The 25,810-nt window shown below is 42.2% G+C and overlaps 1 protein-coding gene across 3 annotated transcripts in view; it reads left to right on the forward strand.

The window, feature by feature from the left end:
• Window positions 1-25,810, forward strand: part of CALN1 (calneuron 1) — a 425,613-nt gene that overhangs the window by 232,037 nt on the left and 167,766 nt on the right. For all 3 annotated transcript variants that reach the window (XM_014544450.1, XM_014544451.1, XM_005872043.2), the window contains one exon: window positions 2,178-2,321. In XM_014544450.1, the coding sequence (XP_014399936.1) occupies window positions 2,178-2,321 (144 nt within the window). The remainder of the gene's footprint in view (window positions 1-2,177; window positions 2,322-25,810) is intronic.

The raw sequence follows: 25,810 nt of genomic DNA on the forward strand, positions 1-25,810 counted from the left end.
GAGGCCTCAGGCTTTGGCTGCAAACTTAATTAGTGAATCCACCTGGCCAGGAGCCCAGGGTCCTGACTCACTGGCTGGTCTGGTCTCTGCTGGAGCCCACATTTATTAGCAGAAAGCATTCAGCGTCCTGAATTGGTATCGGTGATGGATTTGCTACCAAAGTATGATCCTAATTTATTTAGACCCACCATCCATTGAACAGCTGTCTGTCTAGCGCCTCCTTCTGAGTGTGGGTGGGAACATACAAAGATGAATGAAGTGTATGAGGAGCTTAGAGGAGAAGCCCTGGTTTCTACACCAGTCATCTTATTTCTAGATGGGTCATCTAGATGTTATGTGAAAGTAATGAACGGCCTACCGAATGGTTGACAGAAAGGGAGATGACTTTGGCTGTAGTGAGCAAAGATGTTTTTGTGGGTTCCACAGCTTGTCCTTGACTTGTCCTTGAAGGACTAATTTGATTTGGCAGGTAAAGAGGAAGGCAGGGTGTGTCAGGTGAAAGAACTGGGTGGGATAGTGCAGCAGTCTGATAAACAGCCCCCACCACCAAAGTATCAGGTGCTCATCCCGGGAACCTGTAATTGCTACCTTGGCACAAGGGTTTTTGCAGATGTAATTAAGTTAAGGATCTCCAGATGGGGAGATTATCCTGAATTGCCTGGTGGCCCCTAAATGCAAACATAAGGGTCCTTATCAGAGGGAGGCAGAGAGAGATCACAGACAGAAAAGGAGAAGGCAGTGTGACCACAGAGACAGGTAATGGAGTGATGGGGCCACAAGGCAAGGAATGCTGGCAGCCACTGGAAGGTGGAAGGAGGCAAAAACAAATCCCCCCTAGAGCCTCCAGGGCCCCTGTCCACACCTTGACTTTGGTCCAAAGATACCGATTCTAGACTTCTGGCCTTCAGAGTGAGATAAATTTCTGGTGTTTTAAGCCACCAAATTGTGTTACAGAAGCCACAGGAAATTAATGTAACTAGGAAAGGGCAGAGCCTATGTAGGAAAGGGTGTGGTTCAAGGTATCTGCTGGGAGCAATCAGATATTTAGAAAAGTGGACACTAAATGGATTAGGGCCAAGTGTCCTGTAATAGTTTTAAGAGTTCCTGCAAGTTTCTGTGTGGCTCTCACCTTCCCGACTGGAGTGTCGGGCTCTGAAGGAGCACCAGGACCCCCAGCAGGTGCTGGTTATTTCTCTGCGGTACAGACAGCCAGTACTTGTTGAGTGACATGACGAACGAAGGTTGGCAGCTGCCCTCCCTGGGCTTGCACTGGGTTTACTGATGAAAAATCAAAGCCGGCCAAGTCTGGTGCTCAGAGACGATGGATGGACGAACGTCCCATCTTCAGGCTGTGATCTCGAATTCATGTCATGCCTCACAGGGTTGTGATGTGTTAGGAAACGCTCAGCCAACCCAGAACTAGCGCCACACGGGCTCTGGAGGGAGGCACTCTGGGTGGAAAGCAGAGCAAGTCCGGTTGGGGTAGGAGGATGGGAGACCCCCTGCCGGAGGGAAATGGCCTTGTTGATAGCAGAGTCAAATTCTCTGCCAGCCCCAGCGAATGTGATTAAAGATGTTTTTTGGGTTTTTATGACACTCCTATCGATCTGAAGTTGTTTATAGCCATAAAACAACTGTAAATTACAGGATGAAATAAAAACAGCAGGATACTTAACTCCTATCCTACTATGAGGTTGAGAACCTCTCTGCACAGCTCCTGCAGCAGCAGGGAGCCGGACGTAAGTCTGTATAGGAATCTCATTCTCCTTTCCTCCTGATGGCCAAGGTTAAGAGGCAGCCTTTCTCCTCACAGATGAAGCCTCATCTTCATCCTTGCTCAGGAGGTGTCCTTGGTTAACGTGATCTCTGCTGGGACCACTGTCTAACTGTGTACCTACCACAGTGTTTTAGGATGCGCAGGGCCAGTTACCTCCTCTGTCCACAGCACTTTTCCTTCCTCCCCTCTCCTCCTGTCCCTTTTCCCTCCTACCCCTTTTTTCTTTCATTTTCTCTTTCTTCCTTTTTTTGGGTTCCTCTTTTGGCCATTCTTTTATTGAAATAAAGGGTTTTAACATATCACTATCTGTAAAATAGGAATTTTCAGTAGACAATCACTGATAATTTCAATGCTATAGACCAAGCCACATGACCATTGGACTTTCTTTGCTTTCTTGTAGAAATCCGAGAGGCCTTTCGGGTTCTGGACCGAGATGGGAATGGCTTCATCTCCAAGCAGGAGCTGGGAATGGCCATGCGCTCTCTGGGGTACATGCCGAGTGAGGTGGAGCTGGCCATCATCATGCAGCGCCTGGACATGGACGGTGAGACCCTGGCCAGCAGCCTCTCCCCAGATGAGCCTCCACTCATTAGCGAGACTTTTGATTTAAAGGGCCCTGCACTTGGAGTTAAAAGATGTGGGTTTATGTCTTGGCTAACATTTGAGGAGAAGAAACTTGGACTAGATCATTCCATTCAGCTCTAGGCGCCTACAGAGCTGGTTCTGGGGCCATGAGAGGAAACAGGGCGAGGGAGGTCTGGCTGGCAGAACAGTGAGAACAAGGTTGTTTTGTGTGTGTGTGTGTGTGTGTGTGTGTGTGTGTGTGTGTGTTAAACAGCTTTATTGAGATAGAATTCACACATCATAAAATTCACCCATTTAACCTGTGGCACAAATTTGTGCAACCAATGCTATAATCAATTTTATAACATTTCACCACTCCAAAAAGAAGCCCTGTGCTTCCTAGCCATCACCCCCAACTCCTCAGCCCCCCTCAGCCTTAGGCAACCACTAACCTGCTTTTGATCTTTCTGGATTCGCCTCTTCTGGATATTGCACACAAATGGAGCCGTGCAGCATGTGGGCCTTTGTAACTGGCTTCTTTCACTTCACATAATGCTCGCATGTTCATCCATGTTGCAGCACGGGTCAATACTTCGTTTGTCTCTTTTATGGCCAAATCATATTTTATTGTGTGGCTATAACAGCTTCTTTTCTCTCTGTTTTACATACTGGGTAAAAGAGTTTCATTGTATTAGATAATCTTTAAGGTTCCCCCCACCCCCACCCTCACACACACACTCTAAAACCCTGCAAGTCTATCCCAAACTAGTGTGACCCTCCTGACATTTATACCTGCCTGAGCTGAACATCCAAGGAGGAGCCTTCTTATTTACTTATTTCTTGTTAATACATATACTTACCCCTCTGAAAAGCAGCTTGATTCCAGGCATAAGGGGTGCATAGTGGTGGACTGCTGGGACTCTTGGTGGAACATGACGTATAGACCACGTGAAAGAAAGCAGAGAAGGGGCCCAAGAAGTCTTTCTGAACCAAGGCCATTGTAGGGAGATGTTTGCTTGAGCTGCAGGCTAATTGGAAGAATGGGGCTCTCTGCTAGTATCCTGTGGAACTTGGAAGATGGACAGTTGGGTGACCATGTGGTGAGTGAACCACAGCACCGACCTCCAGGTGCAACAATGGACAGTCCCTTTCCAGTTCAGGACAGAGATACTGTATCAGGATGTTCGGTTGTGTGAGCAGACCAAGTCTTGGCCTTGCAGCTTTGATGGATTGTGAATTGTCTTGTCTTTGCAGGCTTGACTGGACCTTTCTTGAATTTTAGAAGTATTTCTGAAAAGCTCGAGCAAAGCACATACTGTATAACAAAACCGCTTTCCCATTGACTCCCATCATTATTTCAGAGATACATTTCCAGAAAAAAAGTTTTCTCTTTAAAATAATAAACATTTTAATATATACATCTGTATATGGAACTAAGGGTTTTGTGCTTTAAAATATATATATATTGTTGACCTTATTACAGATGTCTCCCATTTTCCCCCTCCTTCTCCCCTCTCCACCAGCCCCTACCCCCTCAGTCCCCCATAGGCCTTCACCACACTATTGTCCGTGGGCTATGAACATAAGTATATAAGTTCTTTGAGGTTTTGTGCTTTGATTCTCCCCACAACTAGTATAATAAAACCTAGTCAAATGGACTAAAAGCAAATGGAATTAGCAACATTTAATAAAAAACAAGCGGGAGCTATTGTTGGAGAGTAACTCTTAGGAGACTGACGGGTCTTCATCAGAGTCAATCCTTGTTCTTTGTGTATCACTCAATGTTCCCCCGCTTATGAGGAATTTTTACATTATTCCAAATCTTCCCTGATTCCTTGAGGCCTTGGAGTCCCGAGGGATCTCATGCGATGGTTATTTAAGGGGCTCATCAGGACTCAGGCAAACGCTCCGTATGGGATGCAATTTAAGAGACTTCATATTTCACCAGGTTGGGTTTTTTTTTGCAACTTATACTCAGCTACCAATGCCTGAAGGCAGAATTTATAAGCAGATCTTGCAGAGAATTTCTCTTCGTTCCTTTAACAAAAGCCCGAGTCATTTTCTATTTCACGGTGACCACATCAGGTAAAATCACATTTATTTACTTTTGAAGCACAGCTTCCTCGAAGTTCTGTTGCCTACAAAAGATTTAATACAGAACATCTGAAAACAGTGCTGCTGTGTAGGCAGAGGAATTGCCGACACAATTTATTAAATGCCTACGAGTATAGAGCTACATGAAAAATAGCCAGTCTGGGGCTGAAATGTGGGTCTTTACATGGTTTGTGAATGATGCTAAGTGAAATTTCTGGGGTACCAGGTTCTGAACGGTGCTTTTCAGTGTCTTTCTCTTAATGGGGGTCTTTTGAGCTGTTCTATTTTTTAAAAAGTCAGGTTCTAATTATATCCTTCCTTCCTAGCTTCTGTAACTGAGAATTCTCCACAGAGATTTGGCCCTACCTAATTAAACTTCTCTTTGGCGTGAACCTTGTGGAATGGTAGAGATTTTTATGGGGATGATGCCAAAAAAAAAGGAGTGCTTGGGCCAGAACTGAGGACTCTTAGCTGTAAGATGTCTGTGCCTCCCGGCCCACAGGCCCTGACCCCTGGTCCTCAGGGGCTTCAGGAGAGGTGGCTGTCTCCGTCCATCCCAGTCGGCTATGATTAGGAGCAGGTCTGGCCCACACACCAGTCTTCTCTTTCTGGGGTCCCTGGTTTTCCCGACGGTGAGGTCATACCTTCGGCGCGAAGCCCAGCTAGAATTAGCCTGAGAGTGTGTGTGCAGCCCGAGTCAACACATGAGGCTTTCATTAGGTGGTTCCTTGGGAGTGGGTGCCTTGCTGGCTATGCCTGTCACAGTAGCCTCCCTGGATCAGGGAGCTCGGTGGGGTTTCCTGGACACAGAGCCTGCAGGGGCCCCACAGGTCCAGTCTATGTGCGGAGCTGGTTTTCTAGGGAACAGAATGGAAGTCAGGCGTTAGGGCTGGGATTGCTCTCTTGGACCCGTGGCCAATTTCCCCTTAAGGCTGGGACTGTGTGTGTGTGTGTGTGTGTGTGTGTGTGTGTGTGTGTGTGTGTATTGCATGGGCTGAAATACTCAGTTAAGTACTAAATAGAAAACCAAATCTTTTGCCCCGTGCCTCGGGCTTCCTCTTTGGCCCATCACTGCTAAGGTTCTTTCTTGGAACTTGACCTACGTTTTGCACTCCCGTGTGATCACTGTCCCACTCTTTTCATCAGCTTCTGCAGCGAGGTGACTGCCCTAAAGCCAGTCAGGGACAGCATTCACACTTCCCGGATGCTTTTTTTTTTTTTTTTTGCTGGGATCTCTCCTTCAGATTCTCTCCAGTGCATCATGGCACTAGCTATGTACCATCCTGGGAAGGATTGATAAAACAGTCCCCCAGAAAGTATCTCCGAAGCTTAAGTCTCTTACAGAGGTGGGCTGAGAAAGGCTGAGTGAAAGTGACTATGACTATGGGCTCTACCGTGCTCCAGCTGCTCCCTCAGCTCTGTGGTCCCCCAGCTCCCAGGCCCTCCCAGCCTGCTGCACCATTCTCCCGGGGATACAGACTTGGTGTCTTCAAACCCAAGGGATATTTTTGACTGCTTTCTACAACCACACCACTGCGGCCATCTGGAGCGAATCCAGCTAGCTTTGCAAGTAGTTCCCTGAAACAGTCAGACCAGGAGACGTTCACAGCAGGCCGTGGCCCTTCATTGCCCTGCTGTGTTTCCTAACAATTCTCTCTTCTTCCTAAAGAATGAAAGTTCCTCCCTCTTTGAAACAAACTTAGACCTTGCCCTCTTCCTCCTTAATTCCCTTCTGCTCCTCCACGATGCAGAATCTCACGAAATTCCTATAAAATTTGGGGTTTTTTTAAAAAGAATTCTTGTCTCTCAACAGGTTTGTGGTGTTTTGTTTGTTTTCGTAGGTCCACCACTGCTTGGATAGTAGCTTTGATTCAGTTTAGCTCAATTCAAAAAGGATTTATCTGGTGTCCATTATGTGTGAAACCGGCTTATTGTTATGGTTGGAAAGATTCACTTTTGATTCATTTTGAGGCAAAACTGAGCTGCAAAGGACAAAATGATGGCCAGAGTCCCGTGGGAGAGTTAGCAGTGTCATCGCTGTTAGCCTGAATGTCCACATCTTCCCTCGCTCGCTACCCATCTGCTGCAAGTTTTAGTCCTGTGCTGATTGTTCCTAAGATGCTGACCTTTCTATTTTCATTTGCGATCTCCTACCTGATAGAAGAGAGAAGAGTATATGCTTAATTCTGAGTAGCGCTCACGTCCGCTTCCCATTCCAAACACATCCGTGCGCTGACTTGGATGCTCTGGGGCTGGCAGGGGTCTCCTTTGTGAGCTAGAATGCACACTTCTCTCCTGGGAGTGGGGGAAGGTGCTGTCCACAGACTGCACGGTGTGGAAATGCCACGTGTGAGGTGGAAGCAGCTGGGGCTTTTTAGCCAAAAGCAGAGGATCCCAAATCTGAGTGTACATCAGAAGATACCCAGAGGGTGTGTTAATAAAAATAAAATAGACAAACAGAATCAGAATCTCCAGGATGGGGCCCAGGAGCCTGCATCCTTTAACAAGCTTGTCAGATTATGGACAGCAATATGTGTGCCTTGCTGTAACTGGGGCCCCTTTGGTCAAAAGAAAAATCTAAAGCTAAAGAGAAATCTTCAAGCCTGTGAATATTTGTCTGAGCAAAGGCCTGAATAGAAGGTCAATGCCTGAGAGGCAGATAAGGCATTTTCACTTTGGGAATTTGATGAAGGAAGCGGACAGGTCGGTCAGCCCTGCCTGAAAGCAGGCGCCCTGCCCTGCTTCTCACATTCAGCTTCCTTGCTCCTCTAACTGGTCCAGGGACCTGCAGATTCCCCATCACCTGGGGGCTTGCTTAAAATGAGGCACCTCGCTTTCCCCCTCTCCACCCTCACCGCCCCCCCCAGACCTGCTGATTCAGAGTCTACATTTTAACAAGAGTCCTAGGAGATTCATACATACGTCGTAGTTGGAGAGGGGCTCGTCTAGGGCACACTTTGAGAAACGGGAAGCAAACCCAACTGTGTCTCCTCATTTGAGAGCCTCCCCAGGGCAGTGCAGCCCCTCCCTAGCCTCCTGCCATTAATTCAGTGCATGAGATTTGTAACTCTAAAAACTGGAAGTAATCCACAGAGCCAAAGTTCCGGTGAAGGTCAGTTATAGGAAAATACTTCTCCAAATGCTTGCATTTGTGAATAAGCATGATTGTCATGAAATCATGGTGATTAAAAACATCCTTCTGTGTTAGTGGTTTATTGCCGAATGCACTTTGATCTAACCGTGGGAAGTCTTAACTGGGCAATAATGATGATAGCTGACACTTACTTTATGCTCTCCATGCCCCATAGTAACACTGAGTAACAAGGATCCTAGCCAATGCATTACAGGATCTTCACCATGGGCCAAGCACTGTTCTGAGCACTTTATGTATTAATTTATTTAGTTCTCATAACAAGCCGTAGCTACTATGATGATGTTCATTTTATAGATGAGAAAAACGAAGGGCAGAGGTTTCAAGCAACTTGCCCAGGTCCCACTAACTAGTAAGAGCCATCTATAATAATAAAAACATAATATGCTATTTAGACCGGACAGCCGAATGAACCGGACGAAGCCACAGCGGTGGGGTCGAGGCAGAGGTGATTAAGGGCAATCAGGCAGGCAGGCGAGCGGTTAGGAGTCAGCAGTCCCAGATTGCGAGAGGGCGCAGGCCAGGCTGAGGGAACCCCCTCCCTGGTGCACGAATTTCGTGCACCGGGCCTCTAGTATGAATATAAGATCTTAACCACATATCTTATATATATTTGTGATCTTAGTGGATATAGGTCACTTAGAGTGACAATGGGATACTGAAGCAGTGACTGAACAGAACACACACACACACACACACACACACACACAGCATCTCACACACATACATGCCAAAGTTGTGATGTTACCTAGATATTTCAAACCCACATATCGGTGTTTTGCTTACCAATTACTGTTCCAAATAGCCTCCTGCTACCTCCTTTGGCTGTCTGAAGAATTCCAGCCACTCCCCAGATTATCCTTATATGAGTCAAGCCTGACCCTAAAGCAGAGTTTGTGAATTGAAGATGGTGTCTTTGGATGTCTTGGTGCTTTAGCGAGGGGAGAGTCCTTCAGGCCCTCTTGGGATATGTAGTGGCGGTGGATGTTTGTGACAAGTCCACTCCAACATTCCCATCTCTCTAAGCAGTTCCTCCCTCTGCATTGGGCCAGGAAAGGTCTGTCATCTTAATCCTATTGACAGTTGGCCACACTAAATCCAAATTTCAGCTAAAAACTTGGGCCACTTCCAGCTACTCGAGCCAACATAATAAAAACGGAATTTCTGATACGTGCACCCATTTTGTTAAGTTCATCTGCAACTAACATGATACTCTGTCTCCCTTGTTTTAACTCCATAGAATCTACTGCTAAACCTATCCCCAAGTCTACATTAATGTAAATTAGCTACACCTTACCATGCTGTGTTCTCTCATATCAGACTTGAAACTTCTCCTGAGATGTGCCAGTCTGGTTCCAATCACGGGTTTAGAGGCAGGGAAACATGGTAGGAGTAGATTTGGAAAACAGGCATCTTCTTTCAAGGCAGCTGCCTCAGTTGTGTTTATTACAGGTAGTCAGGGTCGCTAATTTCTTCAAGCTGCTCCTGTCTGACCTCAGGGAGACATCAGAGAGGACATCAGGAAGATTTGGGCATTCAATTTTCTAAACCCCCCAAGACTCAGGTCTCACTTCTTTTCAATTAGTGCCCCAAATTTTACAAGACTTGATGGGTCTGTGATTTCAATTTCTATTATAATTCTACAGATTACACAATTAAATTTGGGGTCTTCTCTGAAGTTGTAGGAAATATTATTTTTGGGCCACCCTAGCTCTCTGGGACCCGACTGAGAATTAGAAGTTTTAACTCCTGAACTTCTTGTTTCTTTCAAGGGCATTCAGAAGCAGCCATCCCACCCACAGTCCTTGTAGTCACCACTGCTACCGTAAAGGTCAGACATAGCAGCTACATGGGTTTTCATAGCCTTGCTTTCAATAATTAGTTTAGCCCAACAAACCACAGATGATATTAATCATGATGACAGTGCATAACATGGGTACCATTATCCTATTTTTTATTAGTGAGAATGTTAGCACTTCATTTAAGATCATAGATAAGCAAACCAATTTCAGAATCCCACTTAGGAAGTTTGTTTCCTCCTGAGACCACATACAGTATCATCATGAAAAGACACCATGCTGCATCTCCATAAGCAAGAGTATTATGTGAATGCTAAGAACGATGAAATCCTTCATCCTATATAATAAAAGGGTAATATGTAAATTGACCCTAACTGTGGAATGACCAGGAACAACTGGTTGCTATGACACACACTGACCATCAGGAGGCAGACGCTCAATGCAGGAGCTGCTCCTTGGTGTTCAGTGCGCTTCCACAGGGGGAGCGTTACTCAGCCAGAAGCCAGCCCATGGCTGGGGAGCAGACCTAAACCATTAGTCGGACATCTCCCGAGGGCTCCTGGGCTGCCAGAGGGATGTCTGACTGCCAGCTTAGGCCCGATCCCCCGGGGAGTGGGCCTATGCCGGCAGGTTGACATCCCCTGAGGAGTCCTGGACTGTGAGAGGGCACAGGCCAGGCTGAGGGACCCCCCCGAGTGCACGAATTTTTGTGCACCAGGCCTCTAGTACATAAATAACAGTTCTCTCAGACAAGGCTTTTAAAAAAAGGAATATGTGAGAATGCCCATCTTAGAACACCCTAACCAGTATTGAGTATTATTTAACAAAATCATTACTAATATGATTGGTGAAAAGTAGGAAATTATTTTAATTTATAAGATGATCTATTTTTCATATGTTGGTTTGGTTATCCTTTTTTTTTTTCCTTTTGCAGATTATCTTTTTTTTATTTTAAAGTCCTTTTCATTAAGGATAGGCTAAGTCAGTGATGGCAAACCTTTTGAGCTCGGCGTGTCAGCATTTTGAAAACCCTAACTTAACTCTGGTGCCGTGTCACATATAGAAATTTTTTGATATTTGCAAGCATAGTAAAACAAAGACTTATATTTTTGATATTTATTTTATATATTTAAATGCCATTTAACAAAGAAAAATCAACCAAAAAAATGAGTTCGCATGTCACCTCTGACACGCATGTCATAGGTTCGCCATCACTGGGCTAAGTTATGCTGCAGTAATAAATAACCCCAAATATTAGCTGCCTGATGCCACAAAATATGAAGCTCTCACTCATTCTGTATGTCCATTGTAAGTTGGCTGTGTGTTACCTCTTTGCCGTCTCATTCAGGAATCCTGGCAGAGGGAGGCTTCTGTGTCTGTTTTCAGGATAGCTACGGCCAGAGAAAGAGACTGAAGGAATCACATAGCGATTCTTTAAGTTTTTGTCACTCCTATTCACATCTCATTGGCTAAAGCAAGTCACATGGCTGTGCCTAATATCAAGGACCATTGGGAAGTAGAATCTGACTCCATGCCCAGAAGGGAGTGAACTGGAAATAATTTGTGAACAACACTAATGATGACTTAAGGACTTTAGGCTTAAAAAAATTTTAGAATGTCATCTCACATTCACTGCAAAATTTTTACCTCAGGAAAAACTTTTGGAAATACTGTGAATAGGGGTAAAAACAATTATTCTGGGAGATTTTAAACTTTCCTTTTAGATTGATCAAGTAAATAAAACTAAGTAAATTGATGACTTTGAATGTGTGTGTATATGAACATGTATGCATGGGTGTGTGTGCAATATAAATTTTGTACCCTTTAAAAGAGAACACCCTTTTGAAGTGATTCTGGAACATTAATAATTCATGGTTATTTATTAGGCCACAAAGACAACTTAATTAAATTCCCAAGGACAAACATTAGAGGCATATTTTTTATTACATGCAATAAACCAGAAATAACAAAAGTTTGAATAAAAATCTCACCCACTTAGGAACTGGAAAATTAAAAACCAAAAACCTTTCAATTTAATGAACAGATCCAAGAGCCAATTCTTTGAAAATAAGAGCAAAATATTGACAAATATAGCATATTTAAGAATTAAAGAGAGTTATCACTAAAATAAACTAGAAATGAAAAAAAACATGGGAAATTTTTTACAAGAATACTTGATACAGTTTTGTGCGAATACTTTTGGACATCTACATGAAATGGAGTTTTTCTGGAAAAACATGTTATTGAAATTGATTCAAGCCGAAGTAAGTAGTCTATATCGGAAGTTGCATATTTGCAGCCTACCAGCCAAATGCAGCTCATAGCTATGTTTTATTTGGCTCACACATCATTTTATATAGCAGAGAATCTCATATTAAAAATCCTCATTTTTCCCTCCTTTTAAAGTATTGGAGAATTTGGCAAAACTAGATCTGCATTCCTTCACTGCAATAATTAGGTGGAGTTGAGTTGTTGTCTTTCTAGGCAGGGCAAATGCCACAGTCTCTACCATTCCTTATTGACTTATACCTACTGCTCCTTTTCGATGGACCATCTTGGCCCCATGGACTTTGGAGTTTGTGTAAATGAACCAGTGAGTGATGAGAGCGTCTTCTACTGTTGTGGCAATTTATCTTCCTTTCCCATAGTTTGCACTGTAGGATGTTTTTGTGTTTGTTTATTGTTTTTTTTATTTCTGTTTTGCTTATTTGATGTCATTTCTTCAGTAGATTACTTTTTAAATTCCTCATTAATTGATAATTAAGGTAACTAGGATGAGAAATTTGCCACAGCTAAGAGCTTAATGATATCTCCCAAATTTTGATATTTTGTTTCATAGTTCATAATATTTTATCTTATTTTCAAATTCCCTGGATTTTAATTTTCTAGTTTACATTTAAAATTTCTACTTTCATTTCATATTAGAAAATAAATATGACCTATTTGCTAGGATTTTCTCTGTAAGCAGGAATAAGATGGATTTTTATGAAGATAGTGCCTCTATGGCAGTGGTTCTCAACCTTCCTAATGCCACAACCCTTTAATACAGTTCCTCATGTTGTGGTGACCCCCAACCATAAAATTATTTTCGTTGCTACTTCATTACTGTAATTTTGCTACTGTTATGAATCATAATGTAAATATCTGATGTGCAGGATGTATTTTCATTGTTACAAATTGAACATAATTAAAACATAGTGATTAATCACAAAAACAATATGTAATTATGTATGTGTTTTCCGATGGTCTTAGGCGACCCCTGTGAAAGGGTCGTTCGACCCCCAAAGGGGTCGCGACCCACAGGTTGAGAACCGCTGCTCTATGGTATACAGCTTTTGTATATGCTTAGAAATTATCTTCATATTACCTATATGCCATCCACCTATACTTTTGGTTATTTTATTCTAGGTAAGTTACTGTGATGATTGAAGTCTCCCACTGCTATGTTGCTTCTTCAGTTTAGTTTCAACAGTTTTTAATTTCCAAAGCTCTGCCTGCTCTCATACTGGATTTTATCCTTTATCAATGTAAATATCCTTTAAACTCTTCTGAGTTATGCTTCTGCTTGCTGTTGATATTTGACGTATACCCTTTTTGCCTGTGTTTGCATTGCTTTTATTGCTCTCTGTGATCACTGGAGAATATTCCCAATTATTCAGCTTCTCCCAGGAACACGAGGCACTGCACTCCTGCCCTTCCTGTGTGGTTTGTTAGGGGTGAAACTTTTACACAGCATGTGCCATTCTTTTCAATTATTCTGAGAGCCTTTTTATTGGCAAGTTTAACTTCTCATTTATTTCAGAACTTTCAGTTGGATCTTAATCTGTCGTTTTTTTTTTACGCTCATTTCCAAGTGTACATACTATTGAATTTGTCTTTTTTTTTTTTTTACTAAAGTGTTGTGTTGTTGTTGTTTTTTTAAGTATCTTCTCAGTTGTTTGGAAATTATAGATGTTGCTATCACTTTTTCTAGTAATGGCTATAAAGTTTTTGTGAACTTATCTCTAACTCCTACCGTCAGTTACAAAGGAATAATACTTTCTTTTATAGGAGATGAGAAATTTAATGTTTCTCGCTTTCTCATTTTAATTTCAATATATGATAGTTATAAATACACCAACCACCCTTCCCTCCACCTTTTCTTTATAATTTTTATTTTTAATTTTAAAGAATATTGTCAGTTTTAGGACCGTATTTTGAAACACTTTGCCTGTACCTTTGACTGGATTCTGTGCCTACACCCTGCCAATACTTAAGTCATTTTCTGCTTCTTATTTCAATTAACATATATTTGTTATGGCATAAACTTTCCAAAATGTCTTCTTCTCAGGAAGTTTACCTTGATCCTAAATCTTCTGAATATTATAAATCTGAGAAAATCTTTCTCTGGACACACACAAATGACAACTTGGTTTAGGCATAGAATTTGGGGGTTACAGCCTTGTGCTTTGAAAGTTCTATGATTGCTACGCCATTGGTTTTGTTTTCTAATGTTGTGACGAAGCACATAACCAACTTACCATGTATTCCTGTGAGCATCCTAATTTTTTTAGGATCTAATCATTATCTGGGAAGTGTGAAAGTCGCTGTGCTGTGGTTGCCGGTGACGGTTGTTGCTATTGGTAGTTCCTTGTTGCTATTGGTAGTTCCTTGGAATATGGTTCACACTCTCAATTTTTAGACTGAGTTTTTTCCCTAGAAAACATTTCTTTGGCCCTTTTTGTTTTTCACTTTTGCTCCATATTTATTTCAGTCCCTCTTTCTAGCCTTATCTGGGTTCCATCTGGGCTGAGGTCTCCACATTTTTTCTTTCATATCTGTCTTTTCTCCATCTTTGTCTTCAAAAGATAAAACACAGGCTTCTATGTTTCTCATATATATATATATTTATATCCTCCATCTCCCCCCCTCCCTGCCCCCCGCCCAACTACTTTGAGGTTTTCCAGTGAACAGTCTACAGATCATGGGATTTTATATCTATACCAATACTTTCTTATCTCTATGTAATTTTTTTTAATCCTCACTTGAGGATTGCCATTGACTTTTTAAAAAAAGTATGGGGGGGAGGGAGGGAGAGAGAGAGAGAGAGAAAGAGAGAGAGAGAGAGAGAGAGAAACATTGATACATTGATATAAGAGGGACACATCAATTGGTTGCCTCCCGTTTGCATGCTGACAGGGCCGAGGATCTAGCCTGCAACTGAGGTACATGCCCTTGACTGACAATCGAACCTGCAACCCCTCAGTCTGTGGGCCAACACTCTAACCACTGAGCCAAATTGGCCAGGGCTCTGTGTCATTTTTCTTGTCACTTTTCTAATTTGGTTTATGACATCTTCTCAGTGTTGTTGAGGATGCAAAGTAGATGCCTTTTAAACATGATTTGGTAAATCTACTTGAGAGCCAGGCACTTGCTGTGCTCTGAGACAGTGTTGACCTTTGAACTGCAGCATTGGTCCCCAGGGCTCTCATTTCCCCAGCAGAGGCAGATCCAGCTTGTCTAATGCAGGCAACAGGCTCCAGCAGAGATGGACCCAGGACAGCAGCCAGATCCCCTTCCTGTGCCAAGAAAAGAATGGGAAGACCTGAGGGAGTTATAACCAGCAACCTAGGAAAGTGAAGCAGCAGCCCAGTAGGTGTCTCCTATAGTCCCTATGTGCACGGAATCCCTGTAAAAAGGCTCCCTGCGGTTTCTGAGTCTGCGCTATGTGAGGTCCCTCTCATTTTCCATTTCTGTTTTATTTCAGTAGGTAGAACTTGTAGATTAAATAATAATGGTTTTTTTCGGGCATTTTTCTTTCTTCTGATTTTAATGGAAATGTCCTCAGTTTGAATTTACATTTGCAAACAGCATTGATTGCTATATGAGATGGATATTAGTTATTATGGTAGGTAGGTTAATATGCTATTTGTGGTTTATCTTTCCGTTTTTAAGTCAATAATGCTACGGAGTAATTTTTTGTCGCATAGTGAGACAATCCTATAGTTATTATTTTACATGTTGATATGTACTGAATGGTATTTTCTAAAATTAAAAAGCACACCAAAACCTTTTATTAGTTGAGGAATGAGTCCTCCTTAGGACGAGTTTCTCTCATAATACCCTGTTGTGTTGGACATGCTGTTTTTTTAATTTAGGTTTTTGAATATATACCCATAAAAATAAATGATTCATTGCTTTTTCCCCCATTTGGCAGATTCTTATAGCAGATGCATTTAAAATGATTGTTTTCTTTATAAAATGATACTTTTATCATGATGAAATGTCTGATAAGACATTGTCTTAAAATCTGCTTGTGTGATATCAATATACCCACACCAGCTATATTGCTTATCATGTGCATGGCTTACTTTTCTGTTTTACTTTCAACTTGTTACTGTCTTCATATTTAAAGTCTGTTTATTATAAGCTGCAAATAATTGAGTCTCCTCTCTATCAAGTCAGCTAATCTTTTTAAAAAAAAATTAGTGTCCATTTACAATTTATGTAATTTTTTATGAGATTGGATTTAATTCCACCATTGATATATGCTTTTTCTTAGGACCATTGATTCTGTGTTCTCCTCCCTTTTTCCTGCTGTCTTTTGGGTGTAATGAGAATATTTGAGTATTGTATTTTGTCCTGCTTACTGCCTTATTAGCTATATTGCTTTGTATATGTGTATTTGGTAATTACTATGGATATTACTATAGAGATCTTTAACTTACATTTTTTTCTTCAAGTAATCTTATCCCACTTTGTGAACAATCTAATAATCTTACAACATATAAATTTATGTTGTCATTTATTTTACTTCTCCATATACTAAATTGTATATATCACCATTTTACTTTTTCTGGTGCTCTTTATTTCTTCTTGCATATCTGAGCTTTCATTGGGTTTCATTTCTTTCAACATAAAGGTCTTCTTTTAGCATTTCTCTTACTGCACTTCTTTTTTTATATTTAGGAAGTTTAAAAAATATAATATGGAAGACATAAAACTCAAACATAACCTTATCTGCAGAAATAATCGTGGTTACCATTGTGCAATATTTCTAGCTAGTATTTTACATAATTTTGATCACATTCTATATTCTGTATGTGAGTTTCATATTTTTTCTTTTATTTTACTTCATGGTCTGAGCATTTTTTAGTGTTAGAAAATTATTTGAAAACATTATTTTTAATAGCTGCATAATATTATCTTGTAAGGAAGTACCGTAATTTCTTATGGGACATTGAGTTCAGCCTTGGCTTTGATTGCTAATTAGTACCAGCCAATGCCTGCTCTTTTACCATGTCTACTCTTACTTGAATAATCACCATCGTGTCTTCCAGGATGCAACTGCTGTCCAGGCAAACATTTTCTTTTACTGCACTTCTACTAGAGAGGAATAAGCTCAGCTTCGGATGGACAAAAATAATGTCTTTTAAGAATTTTTTTGAAATTTTTATTGCGATGAAATAGAGAACATAAAGTTTGCCATTTTAAGCATGTCTCAGTGTAGTTCAGTGGCAGTCAGTATGTTCATAGTGCTGTGCATACATCAACACTATCTATTTCTAAACCATACCAAACAAAAACTCTATAAGCAGGAACTCATCATTACCCTGTTACTCCAACCACTCGAACCTCTAATCTATTGTCTCTATGAATTTGCCTTTTCTAGATATTTTGAATATGTGGAACCAGACATATTCCTTCATTGGTTGGCTTATTTGGTTTAGCATAATGTTTTCAAAGTTTAGTCATATTGTAGCATGTATCCGAGCTTCATTCTTTTGTATGGCTGAATAATATCCGATTGTATGGCTATATCACATTTTGTCCATTCATCTGTTGTTGGACACTTGGGCTCTTTCTACCTTTTGGCTGTTGTGAATAATGCTGAAATGCACATTGGCATACAAGTATCTGTTTGAAGAAAATGTCTTTATTTTGTCTTCATTTCTGAAGGATCTGTGAAAGAGGGAAGATTTTAGGTTAACGGGTTTTTTTCTTTTAGTACTTTGAAGGAATTATTTTATTACTAGAGGCCCGGTGCACGAATTTGTGCATGGGTGGGGTCCGGCCAGCTGGGGGGAGGGGCCGCCCCCGATCAGGGTGGGGGGGCCAATCAGGGATGGGCCAGTGGGCAGGGGCTGGCCTTACCCCTGGTCAAACTCCTGGTCAAACTCCCAGTTGAACTCCCGGTGGAGGGGACAATTTGCAAATTAGCCTTTTATTATATAGGATCTTCCAGATGCCATGGTTCCTGGTGAGACATCCATAATTATTTTTAATGTTGCTACCTTTTGTTAGCTAGTGTGTCTTCTCCTTTGGCTGTTTTAAGATATTTTGCATGTTTTTGTCAGTTTGGCCATGGTTTTCTTCACATTTATTAGGCTTGGTGTGTGTCAAGCTTCTTGAATTTATGGGATTTCTTTCATTAATCTTGGCAAATCCACAGCCAATATATATCTTGGAATATTTATTTTTCCATATTCCCTAGGTTTTCTTTTTCTGGCATGCCAATCACATACTTGTTAGGCATTTGATGTTCCTCAGATCTTTAATGCTGTGTTTTTTTTTCACTCTCCTTTTTTATGTGTGTGTTTCAATAGACACTTTTTTATTGACTGGTCCTTTTATTTGCTGTGTCCAGTCTGCTTTGAAATCTAGGTAATGAGTTCTTCATTTCTATGTTGTATTTTTTTTTCTATAGCACTTTATTTGTTTCTTTTTTATAATTTTGCCTCTGTTGAAATTCTCCATTTGTTCACGTTTTCTATCTTTCCCACTAGATCCTTTAGTATATTTATTGTCATTTTAAAGTCTGATCATTAGAATACCTGGGCCATCTCAGGTCTGCTTCTGTTGAATTTTCCTCTCTAGACTATCAGTCACACTTCCTTGCTTTTTCTCATAATTTTTATTGAATGCCAGATATGGTGTGTAAAAATCCTACCCCTGTAAGACTGAAATAAACAGTTTATCTCCATAGAATTTCAGGACCCTCCTCTGCCAGGCGCAGAGTGAGTCTTAGTTATTCCAACCTGTGGTTGAGCTGGGCAGGGTCTTTGTTACAGCTTTAGTTAGATTTGGTTCACAGTGACTTCAAAGGTCTTGAAGGAGGTGCCAGGACTTTCTATTCACCAGGGCCTGTGATCTGAGCACTGATGAGACCTTGCAGATCTCGTTATGCTTCCTGGCTGAGCTGCCCAGCTTTCTGAGGCATGCCAGCTTTCTGGTCGCTAAGGAGTTGCCTTTACGTTCCTTTCACCTGGGGGTATCTGAGTGTTCAGGAGTTCTTTCTCCATTCTGCCACCTGTTCCTGGTCCTTGGAGAGCAAGTGCAGGCACTCCATGAAGTCTGGGGCGGCCTCAGAGGGATTTCTCTCAGGTCTCCTGGCCTACCTCCAGCCTTCACCCTCCTTGCTGCGATCGGTCATGTAGTTAAGTGGGTGGGGATAGAGTCCTCTGCCACCAGGCTCCTAGGGATTCAAATCTGTCACAATAGCCCACATGCAGCTGTTACAAGTTTGTTGAAAGTTAGGCTGATTCCTCGTTCATTCCATATTGATCATGAGTGAAAGCAGTTGCCAGTCTCTTCTCTCCTAGGAAGGTCTCATCAGTTTCTGGAATTTAGTTTATTTAGATTTCTTTGATTTCTCTGCTTTTTTGATGGATTATGAACAAAAGAAAGGAAGGGAGGGAGGGGAGGAAGGAGGGGGAAAGGAGGGAAGGAGAGAGGGAGAGAGGGAGGGAGGAAGGGAGGAACTATGACTTTGTGACATTCCACTTGTTCTCATTATCTGAGGAAGATGGTCTCTGTGACCTTCTACATTTCAACCACAAGTGCAGTTTCCTTAGTTTCTTTTTGCTTGTCTTTCACAGCCAATGTTTTCTAGGAGTTTCTGAAGGACATGAAGTAGATCCTTTCCAAACATTTCTGTGGTTTCTGAGGGTATGTGCTCCTGAAGACTGTCTCTCTATAGCAACATCTTTTCATATACCCTGTAGATACAACACCACCACTGCCATGAATTGGTCCTGAATGAGAAACTAAGGTCTGACCTGACCATTTTTCGAAAGAGCGTGTATGTGGATTGCTTTTAGCCCATACTAGTAGTGTCTCAAATCTACCGGGCATGACCCTTCTCTCCATCCCCAGACTAGACAGAACTCACCTGGAGTGCCCTGCTGGTGTGAGTGGGCATCCTTCCTCTCTGTCCAATCAGAGAAAACGGTGTGCATGGCACCCGCCTTCCCCGCATCTCTCCAGCTCACTCTGTTCTGCAGGAACTTCATCCCCCCTCTGCTGACATCTCCCCTCCTTGCCAAATGCCTTGGGACACAGTACACCAGCGACTCTCCCTGGGACTCTCCTCACACCTTCTACACCTCACACTCAGAGTTAACAGCCAGTTCATTAATCCCACAAGCACTTACAGAGCAGGAGCACTTGCCTCATACTGTCCTAGGTACTTGGCACAGAGCTGTGAGTGACACAAACAAACCAAATCCATGCCCATGTGGAGCTGACATCCTACTGGGAAAATGCTCATTTCCTGTCTTAACTCCTTTAATTTTCATAACAACCTTACGAACAAGGTTCCTTTATTGTTCTCGCTTTCCACAGGAGAAAATGGAAGCACGGAGAAATTAAGTAAATTGCTGAAATGATATGGATGATGACTTCGTTTGCAGTGTGGGAGAGGCTGTCTCCTTCCCAGTCATTGCGGCCATTGACATTTTCTTACCTGAGTGCCCTCCTCTAGGCAGCATGGTTGCTGAGCAGTCGGTGGATCTGGGCTCTGGTTTTCCCTTGTCCTCAGTATAAGTCACTGTTGCCAGCTTTTGTCTGTGTATGGATTTTCAGGACGTTTTAATTAGGAATCAGGGGAGGGTAAGTCAGACACTGCTAGCCTGCTGTTGGGATGGCTTGGATGTCTCTTAGGCCGCACTTAAGCCACATGGACCAAAATTTGGGCTTGCCGCTTGTGAAATAAATGTTGGCTGCAGTTTTCTCCAAGGGACACAGGGGGCACGTAGCCTATCCCATGTGCTTTTGTTTAATTCCAGTTTAATCCTTATCAGATTAGCTGCAGATAAAATCATTTTATGAGGCTACCAGCAAAAAGAATCATTTCTCATGGTGACCTCTGAACACAAACATTCAACCAAAATTTTACTAAACATATGCTTTTCTAATACCCCATCCCTCACTCCCGCAGCCTCGGGAAAGGGCAAGCACTCAGCACAACTGGCAAATGATGAATAGATTCCTCCCTCATTTCCATGCCTCGCCATTAGCTGGGATTGCCATGGCAACTGTGCCTTCCAGACAGACCCTTGGGCCCAACACTTCCTTTTGGAACCTGTCTGGGAGCCTTGTACTACCTTACAGTCCTTGCCAGGTAAGGATTTTCAGGGGCCGGAGCCCCAAGGTTTCCAATGGACAGCACCAATGTCTGTAAGTGGATATAGAAAGGAGAGCATTTTGCAAGGGAACAGTCTGCAGGACTGGCTTTGATTCCTTGCTCATCTGACCTCTGAGGGGTCCGGCCCTTCAATGAGGGCGCTCCCTGCTTGCCTCTGAGGTTCAGCTTGGACTGCATCTTCTCTCTGGAAATGGTTCTGGTCATGAGTCCAGATGGAATATTTTTCTTCTCTGAACCCACAGCTTGGTTCTTCATATGACCTCTCTTGTTCACTTTCTCCATGAACCGCCTTCAACACTGGCCTTGACTATCTCATCCAGAAAGACAGATGTGTTTTTTGACCCTATGGGTTAGTCATGTTCTTCTTTCTTACCTTCATGTTTATACTGAGATATAATTGACATGTAAGAGTGTACTAGTTTGAGGCGTACAACATAATGATTTGATATATGTACATATTGTTAAATAATTAACATCCATCGCCACACATAGTTACACATTTTTTTTCCTTGTGATGAGAACTTTTAAGATTAACTCCCTTAACATTGGTCAAATATATAATACAGGATTGTTAACTGTAGTCACCATGCTATACATTACTTCCTCAGGACTTACTTATAATTGGGAGTTTGTGCCTTTTGACCACCTTCATGCATTCCACCTATCCCCTGCCTCTGGCAACCACCAGCCTGTTCTCTGTTTCCATGATTTCAAGTGGTGTGTGTGTGTGTGTGTGTGTGTGTGTGCGCGCCACAGTGAACTGGAAAGAAACAGGACTGATTGGAGGCTCCCCATCTAGCTCTGTTTTGATCTCCCAGGTGAGCTCAGTCAGGCCTGGAAACGGGATGTGCCTCTGTCTTATTTTACAGCAAGGCTTTATGAACCAAACTTGCAATAGGCTTAAGACACTGAGTCATGGATGGGGAGGGGCTTACTAAAACATATAACAAAGTTTGGGCCTCTCAGAATGAAGATGTGTGGGCTAAGAGGAGACAAAATCAAAATCTACAATATTGTCATTGTAGACTGTTAACCTAGGATTATGCTTCAAACTTTGAAATTGATCTCTGGGGTCTCTTTGATCTTGAATGAGAGGTTTTAGATACAAAAAGGTAAGTTCTACTTCATAGGTACATAATAAGCTCAGGGAACTCTTACCCCTTAAAGAGGATGGAATTGGGGGATATAAATGGATTCCTAAGGGGTGCAAGCAGATTCTTGTAGCACCAATTGCTATGCAGAGCAGGTGGGAGGTGGTTAAGGTGCTATCAGGAGAGATCACCTGGCTGAGTCCCACACGCCTCTGTGAACAGCAGAAGGCTTCGCCAGGTAGAGCCTCAGGGGCCTGAGGCAGTCTGACAAATTCTCTGTCCCAGAACACACCTCCTGTATTCTGGCCTGGCCTCCTCAGGATGCAATGTAAAAATGATGGCCTAGTGCACGTTTTTCCTAACTTTTTGGAAAGGAAAAGATTAGAATGTAATAACTGTTCTGAATTCCTGACAGCATTTCACCTTCATCTGCCCTCTCCCTTCTTATGGTTGTGGTTGACTGATTAAACTAGTCTTGACAGAGAGACTGTTTGCTTTGTAGTGACAAGAGTTTTTCCTAAAGCAATTAGGAAAAATTAGGTGGGAGGGAGAGGAGAATAAGATGGGCGGGGGGGGGGGCAATGATTGCCTGGAGACTCCTCCTCTGTGCCCCTCAGGGTTTGGGACAGATGCTGTGCTCATGGGAAGGGATGCTCATTATGGGGGCCTCTTCATCCCCAGGGGGCCATGGTTGGGCTCTCCCTCCTTCCCTGACTGCTTTTGCATTCATTATGCCACTTATGTAATACTTCCTTTTATTTGTACTGAATGCTATTGCATAGGCAGAACTGTAGGATCATAGGCTCTCAGGATATAAGGAATCGGGGGAGAGGTATGGTAGACTGAAAAGTGGCCCCCAAAGATGTCAGGTTCTAACATTTGGAACTTATTACCTTATTTGGGAAAAAGGTCTTTGCAGATGTGATGAAGTTAAGGATCTTGAGCTTGAGAGATGATCCTACATTATCAGGGTGGGCCCTAAATGCAGTCATGTGCATGCTTATAAGAGGGAGCAGAGGGAGATCTGACACACAGAGAAAGCTCTATGAAGACACAAGCGGACTAGAGTGATGTAGCCAAAAGGGATGCAGGCAGACATCAGAAGCCGGAAGAGTCAAGGAATGGATTCTCCCCTAAAGCATCTGGAGGAAGTGCTCCTGATTTTGGTTGAGTGATGAAATCCCCTGGCCTCCAGAACTGTGAGAGAGTAGTTTTGTTGTTCTAAGCCACCAAGTGTGTTCTGTGTCCATAATGACCCTCAAGTTTCCTTTAAAAGTTTCTATGTGTCATCAGGCCCCCAGGACAAACCTATGTCTTTAGTGCAGGGGTGTTTCAACGGTTGGTCCTTACTGATTTCTGGCACTTCCACTGGCCTCTGCAGATGACAAATCACCCAAAATTCCATCATAATTTTAATGTTGTTTTTGCCGAAGATATGAATCCTTCTTAAGATTCACAGTGATTGTCACCAAGGGCAGATCACATCATGTACTAGTATGGTTGTGGTTGGTCATAGAGCGGGAAGCAGAAAAGTACAGTTGGTCCCTGGAAACATTCGTTTTCTTGAAAACATGTATACCTACCGGGAACTAGTGAGAATGGCTGCCCTGGACAGAGTGTATCTGGGTTTCAGCAAGGCATCCAATGGTTTACGTTCAGTATGTAAAAGAAAAGAACTTGCTCCTACAATTAGGTAGGTTTGTAACTGGGCGAAGAACTGTGCTCCAGGGAAGGCTCTCAGTAACATGCCACAGGGCTTTGTCCCCAACTTTATTTCGTTCAAAAAATTTTAGCTGTGATTTACTGAAGCCAGGGCATGGTGTAATTAGGATCCAAAAAGGTCTTGACAGGCTGGAGCAATTAGGCTGAATCCAACAAGCTGATATTTAGCAGAAACAACTTGAAGGTCTTGTACTTGCATCCCAACAAGCAATTGCTCAGAAATAGGAGGAGAAAAGCAGGAAAGAGAGGGGCAACTCTCAGCCCAGGTGCCAATGCATGGCACTAGGTGTGGCGTGGATCCACAAGATGGTGAAATTGCACTCGTGGGCTGCGCTGTTGGAGATACTGTGTCACAATGAGCAAATCAATTATGTCCCTCTGTCCTTGCTGTTCAGATCACAGATGAAGCATGGGATTCAGTTCTGGACTCCTGATTTTAAGATCCCACAGAAGAAGGGGCAATGGCAGAGGCTGATGTAAAGGAAGGAATGCCCTTACCACTACCACTTCCAGCAGTCCACAGAAGATTGGAATGTAGTGGGCCTGTGCCTTAGAACTAGGAGCTAAGAGTTGATTGAGATTTCTGGCCAAGATTGAAGATATATTGTTGTTGATTCAAAGGTGGCTGGTGGGTTTTTTTTTTAGATTCCAAATGCATAAGTGGCAAATGTCATTAAAATGTAATAGCCCAGTGGTTCTCAACCTGTGGGTCGCGACCCCTTTGGCGGTCGAACGACCCTTTCACAGGGGTCGCCTAAGACCATCCTGCATATCAGATATTTACATTACGATTCATAACAGCAGCAACATTACAGTTATGAAGTAGCAACGAAAATAATTTTATGGTTGGGTCACAACATGAGGAACTGTATTTAAAGGGCCAGAAGGTTGAGAACCACTGTAATAGCCTGATGTGTGGTCATACCTGAATTGTAGTGGTCCCACATAAAAGCAAGGCCAGGATTTTTTTCCCGCATAGATGAGTTTGGGATCAGCTAAATGCCTGAGCTAGCATCACTCAACAGTGACAAGTTCTGCATCCTGAGTGTGAAGGAGATGACCTTGAGTTAAAAGGTCAGGATTTACAAACACTGCTTTCTATGTTAAAATAATATAGTTATTGCAAAATATAAAATTTTCAATGAAATTATATCATCATAGCTTCACAGGATGAGCTGGCTACAAAACTCTCCTGCACCTAACTGGATGGGTTACCCAATTTAACAGAGTTGTTTAGAATTGTCCATCTGGAGAACAAAAGTACCTGCCAAAAGTGATTAGTTTTGTATTATGTTAATTGGCTGTGAGTAGCTTTCCAGTAAAAGGTTCAAATGCATCTTGATGGTTCATAGAATCTTCTTAGAGAAATTTTTTTTTCTTATTTCCTTTACCAAGAAGGCATGTGTCCAATTCATCTATAAAAGCTATGCAAAGTAGTTCAAATATACATTCAGGTGTACCATCCAACTTAGACGGCTTTAGCTGCCAGTATGGGAAATGATATGGCTTTATTAACTATCATGACAAGTCTGGAGGTAGGATAAGTTACTGGCTGGTTAATTCAGCCACTCAAGGTGTCAGAATTTTAAGTCAGCAGCTCTGTAGTTTTCCTGGCTTCCTCTCATGGAGACAAGACGGCTGTCACATATCACATCTCCACAAGACAACATCCAAAGCAAGCTGTGTCTCCTTTTAAGAGAAAGGAAAACTTTTCCCAAGAGACCCCCAACTCCATTGCCTTATGTTGCATCCTTTGTCACACCATTTTGAAAAATGAAACATGGTTTTGCAGACATTAAAGCCTGCCAATTCATGAAGTCTGAGAGTTGTAGTCTGAAATCTGTAAAAGATTTCATTCTTTTCAATTTTGATTTTTAAATTAACACACAGTACAGTTGACTTTTGGGGATATATAGCTCTATGAATTTTAACATGAGTAGATTCAAGTAACCACTAACACATTCAACATACAGGTTGGCTTGATCATCCAAAAACCTCTTCATGCTTGTGTCTAAGTTCATGAGAGTTATTGGGCTGTAGTTTTTTTGTTTTGTTTTTCCTTTTCATGTCTTTGACTGGTTTTGGTATCAGGGTAGTGTTAACCTCATAAAACAAGCTGGGAAACATTCGTTTCTCTTTTATTTTATGGAAGAGATTATGTAGAACTGGTATTAGTTCTTCTTTAAATGTTTGGTAGAATAGGCCAAT

The sequence above is a fragment of the Myotis brandtii genome, unplaced genomic scaffold, assembly GCF_000412655.1.
Source record: "Myotis brandtii unplaced genomic scaffold, ASM41265v1 scaffold363, whole genome shotgun sequence".
NCBI lineage: Eukaryota > Metazoa > Chordata > Mammalia > Chiroptera > Vespertilionidae > Myotis > Myotis brandtii.